This window comes from Cyphomyrmex costatus, unplaced genomic scaffold (genome assembly GCF_001594065.2).
Source record: "Cyphomyrmex costatus isolate MS0001 unplaced genomic scaffold, Ccosl1.0 scaffold10, whole genome shotgun sequence".
Lineage (NCBI taxonomy): Eukaryota > Metazoa > Arthropoda > Insecta > Hymenoptera > Formicidae > Cyphomyrmex > Cyphomyrmex costatus.
In genome coordinates, this window is record NW_017274954.1 from 846709 (window position 1) to 854905 (window position 8197).

Here is an 8197-nt window from a genome sequence, read left to right on the forward strand (position 1 = left end):
ATAAATAAAAAATGTCTATAAATGCAAGAAAGAGATTTTAGAATTTTGCGAATTATGAGCGTCGTATATATTGCTCGTAGGAACACGATATCGATTCTTCCTTCTACAGACATTCGCTTTGTACAGCACGTGTTTTCGTCGGTGCAATGAGGGAAAGGAAGACGTTCAAAGGTATACAGCCGGGGTTCACAGTTTCACACACATATTACGATCGTTTCCAAGAGAGGAAGACATCGAAGTTTAGAAACAGTCTCGTGCATCGGCGAAATGACGCTTTATCTTCACGCAAATATTGGATGGCGCATCGCTTATCATTTAGATATTTACATGATCGTGAAGATATTTGCAATAAGATAATACAGATCTTAAAGTAATGGCCAGCCTGTTATGATTCGCTAATTTTATGAAGTAGTAGAAAAGTCTGTTTGTGCATTATGGGTAATTAACGGCGACGAACAAATAGAATTATAATTTATATAAATCTGTAATTTTTGTAAATAAAATCGTTATAAAAGAAGTATCGTTCAAGCTCATACTACAAAAAATTATTTTCAAATAGATTTTTCGTTATTACTAACGTTTGATTTTTCTAGTACAAAAGATTGTTACAGTTTACTTGATGATATTTTTATGATTACTTACTGATAACACATAATTTATAATTACTTTTTAATATGACGTGCGAATACAGCTTCTTTTAAATAAAGCATAATCGATATCCGCTGCCCGTCGCCTTTGTGAAACAGGTATCGAGGTAGGTTTATTTTGAGCCTTTGCAAATGTCGACGTTCAATTGAGCTTTCGCACGAGGTTCGAAGAACTTTCGCGAGCGTACAGATCGTAGGAAACGAGATAATCGAATTTTCGCCTTGAATCCATGCTCTCGACATGACTGGTTGTCTTCCGGCCATGCTCATCTGCGTAGAACGGTCGTGCTGGCATAAGATTAATTTGCGTGTCGTCGGGCAATGCATACAGTCGATCGATCAGACTTCCGTGACCCTTTGCACGGAGTTAATATCCAGGGCACAGTTACCAATCGTGTCCGGTGAGTCCGGAAGATATTCCTCAAGCGGTGTAATTCCAGCTGTCCTCAGATCATCCCTCACACGCTCTACCTGATGCAAAATTATTAATATTAGTCCTTTGTATTTATGATTTTAAGAAAATGTTTCAATGATATTTTTGGTGCCATTTTTATGGATTATTATAAGCTTGTGAATTGCTAGCAAATAATAATAATAATAATAATAATAATCATATATAATAAAAATATATCGTTTTTCACGCTTGTTAAATAAGAATGATGATTTATATGTACGATTAAGGAAAGCTATAGTTGCGTAGTCGTGTAACGTAGCGAGTCTAGCAATACGCATTGCTACAGTAGAAATATGACGATGTTAAGGCCCGCCAGAGTGCCGTATAAGGTATATATATACGTACAACTACATCTTAGACCTTAATCGACTCTAACCTGTGTGAGGACTCGCAGTAAATTCAAGCCGGCGACTTTCTTTAGCTCAAGCACGTCCCACTTGCCACTTCGGAGAAGTTCGGCGAATAGTTCAGGATACTTCGAAACATCTTCCAGACCACGAGGAGTTCTACGGAGAGAAAAAGAGATTTCACACATAATTAGAAACGCAATTTTCATGTTATGTTTACTATAAAAAATTATACAATATATAGTTTAAGAATTAATTTGTCCAGATAAGAGGTCAATTCTTCTGCGATAGTTATAATATTGTAGACATTGTGATAATTGAATTTCGGTTTAATTAAGTTATCACTGATGGAACATCGCGTATGCAAATTATTTGAGAATCAAGGCATAATTCCTGCGATATACATTTTCAACGATATTATTAATTAATTTCACACTGACTTATCTCATCTTCAACGTACTTGTTGATGCCGTCGAAATCTCCGCCGACTCCGATATAGTCCACGCCAATCAGATTTCGAATATAGTAGATGTGTTCGGCCACGTCCGAAACGCTGGCTTGAGGTCCACATTTCACAAAATAATTGTAAAACGTGACCATCACTAGTCCGCCGTTATCAGCCTGGAAACAAGCACGTGAGAATGGAGCGCGTAATTCTATAGTTGCGCTATTTGAACGTGCCTCGCACCGTCGCGCCGGGAATTTCAAGCCAGCTCAATGAGAGGTGTAACGCGTAATTTTCCACTGGTGCACGGGGAAAACTATACCCTAGCCGCGCCTTTCGAAAACGAAACGTACAACCCCCGGAGCGACAGAGGGATCGATAGAATCGACGAGCGCCGGAAAGGGAGACCTCGTTATCGCGGTACCACATTCACCGTAGACTCGGTGCCGTTAATTTTCGACCTTGATAATTCGGCTCTTAACGAGCTAGAGTGAACTGGGCGTTTCTTAATGGAGCACAAAACTCAATAGGAAGGAATTGCCGCTAGTAAATGTTTCGAGCTGCTATTGGAACTCTTAGCGCCGTTCTCAGATAATTATTTGCTCGCTGAAAGAACATCCGAGAAGGTAGACAGAGAAAAAGAAAAAGGTTTGTATCGTCGACACATCTTCGTGTTGCTCTTTTGTATCGCCAATTGTTCCTTTTCGTGTTTACAAAGCACGAATTTTATCGCAAGAAAGTTGCTTAACTCGCAACAATATTCTAATACAATTGTCAATGTTGCAGTTATTAAAATAGTTTGTGCAAAAACAAACGCGTAAAAATTTTGTTTAAATTTCTTGAAAAAATATATTATATATGTGTATAACTGATATATATTGTAATTGAAAAATGTTCTCTTTTTTACCTTCTAATAGACACAATTAATGAAAAAGAGAAATAATATTAGATATATTTTACAGACTATAGAAACTTCTGTATACTTACCAGTTGCTTAAGAATATCGTCGGGTACATTTCTGGAGGAATTACAAATTGCGAACGCAGAAGAGTGTGAAAAAATGAGCGGCGCTTTACTAACTCTTAGAGCATCCCTCATAGTTGCCCTCGCAGTGTGGCTGAGGTCTATCAACATTCCAAGCCTATTCATTTCTTTAACTACAGTCTCGCCGAATGCTGTCAGGCCTCCTGCTAAAAACCATTGAAATTAATATTGTTTATGTTTTTATTGTTTGTTTTTATGGAATTCACTTTAAAAAGGTTACGACATAAATCTTTTAAAAGATTATTGTATGGTGATATATAATATACATGAGATATTTTATTTATTTTAAATTTTTATTGCAATCTAATTTTCTTAACTATACTTGTGGATTCATGAATCTTTATGAGATTAAGTTGGCAAGTTTCAGCTCTGTTCATTTTGAAGAAGATGTTTATTCCAAACTTGCATCTAATTTACCATCTTCATCGTCGTCTTCCACCGACGAACTTTTCGCCCATGGAGTGTTGCAAGTGTGTGTCAGTGTAAGGTACCGTACACCCAGCTGGTAAAGTGTTCTTAAAACGGCTAAACTACTTCCTAGACTATGCCCACCCTCCACTCCAATCAGAGAAGCTATTCTGCCTCTCCCGTGAGCCTCCAAAATCTCTAGAAGTTAGAAATATAGTTGAATACAGCTGTCATTCTGTTGATCGCGGTATATTATTATTTCCGAGCATTTCATATCTCACACTACGGTTAGCTGTACTTACCCCTCGACGATGCAGCGAACTGCAAGTGCTGCGAGTATTTTTCTATGAGCCTCTTAATGAGGTCCACCTGCTCCAGAGTCAGCTGAACCGCGTTAAGATGTTGAGATTCACACGGTACGTAAGCAGCCCAAAACTAGAAAAAAAAAATCGTTATATATAATTGTCGGAAAAGATTGCGCAGACAGTTGAGAACGACTACATTTCTCTCATATATTTAAAGAAAAATGCGAAAAAATCCTAAGAAAAGTGTGAAAAATGTAGCATACTTTTTTATCCGTTTTATTTTCTTATGAGAAAATATATTTTTAATTAATATATACATATATACATATATGGTATATTTCAATTTATTGTACATTTACAAAAAAATCATAGATTAATTAAGGTGAAAAAATATCTCTATTATGCATATATATACATAATAACGTCAAAAATATGCAAAAGAATGTAATTTCCGGCTGCAGTTATGCTATTCTTCTCTTCATTTTATAAGGAAAGAATGCTGGAATTCGCAATGTTGTTTGCGTTTAAAAACATTGTTTTATCTTACGAATTCCCATTTCGTACAACTTTTCGCGTAATTGTTACATTTTATTAAAACGACATTTTTTCGTTATCATTCTTGAGCAGTATGCTAGAACAAATACAATGTTTCATATGCAATTTCATTTTAAATTTTATTAGCATGACAAGCGAGAAATAGATTCAACGAGATTATTATAAGTCTTATACATTATTCTTAGCACACAATATCTATTTCCTTTTAGATCATTTCTACAATATATTGTATGTGTGTGTACAAGCATGATACGCGTTTAATGCTCGCATCATTCAGACCTAACGAGCTCCTGAGTGCTTGCATGCGACGATAATCGATGCATTCAATCCGTCACGCTCATAATATCGCCGACACCTGAAACTCGCCTAGTCATCTCTAGTATGGCGAAATATTCGAATCTAGATTGCTTATTACAACGCATAATAACGCTATTTGATTTTTGAACGCGTTTCTTGTGCAGGTTAATATTAGATTTAATATCAAGAAAGATTATATATCAGGAGACACGATAATGTCTCAGATGCTAAATTAACAACACTCGACTATACATATTTTACTGAACATGTAAGAAACTTGAGAGTAAATTCTGGTTATAATAATTACGAATAAAGGTTTTATTTAAAGTTTTGTCTAAAAAACGTTAAATCTAAAATTTTCATCGAAGAATATATTATCAAGACTAAATTCGATTGTTATTTATTATTTTGATATCCTTTTGCAATTACCTGACCGCCGACCATGCCTTGCCGCAGTCTGACCAGATCGGTCTGACTCCAAGCGCTTTTGCTCCAAGGCGCGACTTGACGCAGATCCCTGTCGAAATCGAACTCCGCCAACTGGTTATGAAGGAAATTGCGGATGTTCCACGGTAGGTCATTGTGGCCGTCGATCAAAGGCACCTCAGAAAGAACCTGTCGAACGGTTTCCAATCGCTCACGCGGCGATGTCAGAAGCGCGAGCTCTCCATCTGCTGGACGTGGCCCGACTCTGCCTACCCAGGTGCCAATCGACAGTGTAATCACGCTTACTATCCATACACCACTCTGGCCGCCACTCTGTAATAGATAATCTTCCTTATTCTAGTTGTATTTAGAAGATAAAAGGATAGATAATAATCACACATATTTGTAGAAAGATTAAATGCAAGGTATACGTATAAGCTTTCTTCCTCGACAAAGTGTATGTAAATTTTAAACTTTAATTAGAATATAATTAATTAAAAGTGCAATTGTTAATTAGAAAATATGACATGATGCCAATTATTAACTTTTTTTAAAATTGTATTAAAGTGTATTATAAATATTGCATTTTTATTATTCTCAAAACTACTATGTAACATCAGCTTTAAACGTTGCGCAAAAATAAGCTTTTCGAGTATAAAACTATACATAGTCACGTATTGTTATCAGAGTCAAAGAGACCTTTTTGGGTAATTTGTCAGATGAATTGTTCAGCAGAAAAACAAATGATTTCAATGATGACACGAAACGATTTAGTACTAAGCTGTAGATGTTTTTTTTATACACGTATTTAGTACAGCATACCAAGAGAATTGTTCCCGCGAGATTACCTCACGTAATGAAGATAGACCGAAAGGGAAGCAACACGAGAAGAAGATAGTAATAATAGTGTACACAGCTCGTCCGTTGTTTCCGTACCTTGTACTCTTTGAGGTCGATGACCTCAGAAACGAGTGGTATTTTCGAGAAAGAGATGTGCGGCTTTGACAGAGATTATAAATTATTAAGCCTTGCTCATCCAAGCGATGCCGGTGGATGTTTGCCTGTCGTCGAGATTTGAAATTTACGAGAACGAAACGGTAAATTATTTCTCAAGCAAGGTATCAAAGCTCTCGCTGCTCACTTTCTAAGGCTTTTGCCTTTGCCAGCAAGGTAACTTGCGAATATGGAGGAAAATCGTACACGATGGCCGGAGTTTAATCTTCGCCGCAAATAATCTCTACTAGAACGAACCGTGGTACTTTGCCACATTGTATGATTATATGAGTCATGTAGATGAAGCATATTCTTTGTTCCGTGCATTATTGTGTTTACGGGATTGTTGAGCAAAAGAGGAAACACGTTCGCCTCCGACGTAAATTTCTTGGAAAAATGATTGATGGTTTTTTCTTTCTCAACTGATGATTGATTGTGGAAACAAGTTATTTATCATGCATTATTTACATCGAGAATTTATATGTATAATCTGCCACGCAACATTAATTTTTGATAAAATAATCATATGGCTGAATGGAATTTGTCAATTTTTAAGGAAGATAAACGCATTATAAGCTCTTTCGTTCACATCTGCTCTTATATTTTTGAATTTTACGCGACGGGATCGAATAGCTCAAATCAAAAGTACATACATAAAGGGTTCAATCGTGCCGGAAAATATCCGCTGCCAAGAACCAAGAGATTCGTGTACAAGAGGGATTAGCTCAGCTCGGTGCTAGCCGTGTACAAAAGAACGAGAATTACTTGAGTGCTGAGCAATGTCGTTTAACTATATCCATTGCCCGACCAAACGACGACCCGCACTACTCGTTGACCGCGGGAATGTGGTTCGTTCATACTCGGCTGGCCATACACGTCGCTTTCTGCACCGGCTGGGGTTCTGAAAGCCTCGGCGTTGTTTGAACTTCCGATGGTCTTACGGAAATATTTGCACGAAGCTAACTTTAGTTGGCAATAATCATTACGGAATTTGCGGCTCATCACGTCGTATTTTTAAAATATTTTGCGACGTTATTGGATAGCTGAATAATTTCATCAAAGTGAAACGTATTATGTAAACAATATTATTTTCCAAAGCGATAATTATTTTCAAATCAAGAATTTTTGCAAGAAAATAAATTGAAATAAAATTTTTGTTTTTTTTTTGTAGAAAAATAATGTAATTTTTCATAGATCGAAAATTTATATGCAAATTAAGGTTTATTTATTAAAAAATTTTTGTCATTACTAAAACGGTCTCTTTTTACAAAAAGATAATTTTAGAATTCCAATTTCGCTATAAAAATTCCATTTAAATATCAATTGATTGTTCATGTAAAGTAATATAATGTCATTATTAGAATGACGCACTTTTATTTTCATACTATACGAATTTAATAGAGCAGACAAAATATACCGAAATGAGACATAAATTCACTATGACGTAACGTACCGTTTGATGATTAATGAATAGGAAGTGATTTAGTGCCATGTGAACGATATTGTTGAAACCCTACACCCATCGGTTCGAACGACGATTATACGATCGTTCGCTTCTATAGTCGATTGATATTGAACCGAATCTATTCAGTTGCGCTGAATAGTAGCGTTACATTCGTTGCATGTGTCACGCTTAGCTTTCACCATTAACTATGAGTCGATATTGCTTTCCGCTTTTGAAATAAATTTTAATAATCTCGTACTCAATCCGTCTTCTTCTATAACGAATAATTAGTAAAAAAATAATTTCATCCAATTTCTACTATTTAGATTAAATAGTTTATTTCAATTAATATTATACTTTAAAGTATGTAGATGAAAAGATTAAAATATAGCAATATAAAGGGTTTTAAGATTATTGAAATTATTTAAAGAATTTTAAATTATTTTACTTTTTTCCTAGAAATGTATTTTTGTTCATAATAATGTGGGAGACATTTGATGAGATGATAATATACGATTAATAGTATACTCGTAAATACAAAACAGTATAGCTTAATGGAATATTTATCATTGACAGTTGTTCGAGAGGAATTTGAATAGCTATCACCAATATCAGAAAACCATTATCCAAATTTTGCATTAAGCAGCACACTTATCGCAACTGCATTTTCATTAAAAGATTGTAAAATATATGTATAGATACATTCTGCATGTGAGGTTATAGTCAACCGTTAATATTCTTGAGTACAGAAGCGGAAGTGTAGAAGAAACTTGAGAAAAGAGACAAGAGTAGCAGAGAAAGTCTCAAACTGGCTTGCATCCAAATGTCAACT

The 8197-nt window shown here is 35.5% G+C and overlaps 1 protein-coding gene across 1 annotated transcript; it reads right to left on the reverse strand.

Annotated features, from left to right (window-relative positions):
* Positions 1-733: 733 nt before the first annotated feature.
* On the reverse strand, positions 734-6923 carry LOC108783134 (dipeptidase 1). The gene is made up of 8 exons (XM_018551629.1): positions 6750-6923; positions 4932-5285; positions 3648-3780; positions 3355-3543; positions 2881-3083; positions 1909-2069; positions 1478-1607; positions 734-1118 (listed from the first exon to the last, which is right to left on the reverse strand). The coding sequence occupies exons 1-8, from the start codon at positions 6921-6923 to the stop codon at positions 987-989; spliced, it is 1476 nt and encodes a 491-aa protein (XP_018407131.1). The 3' UTR covers positions 734-986.
* Between the last annotated feature and the right edge of the window lie 1274 nt (positions 6924-8197).

Excerpts from the sequence above, each read along its gene's own strand:
- LOC108783134 (XM_018551629.1), bottom strand. The coding sequence starts at position 6,923 with ATGAGCCGCAAATTCCGTAATGATTATTGCCAACTAAAGTTAGCTTCG. Across the intron at positions 3,781-4,931 it reads AAGGCATGGTCGGCGGTCAG|TTTTGGGCTGCTTACGTACC; the intron begins GTAATTGCAAAA and ends TTTTTTTTCTAG. Across the intron at positions 3,084-3,354 it reads GGAAGACGACGATGAAGATG|CAGGAGGCCTGACAGCATTC; the intron begins GTAAATTAGATG and ends AATGGTTTTTAG.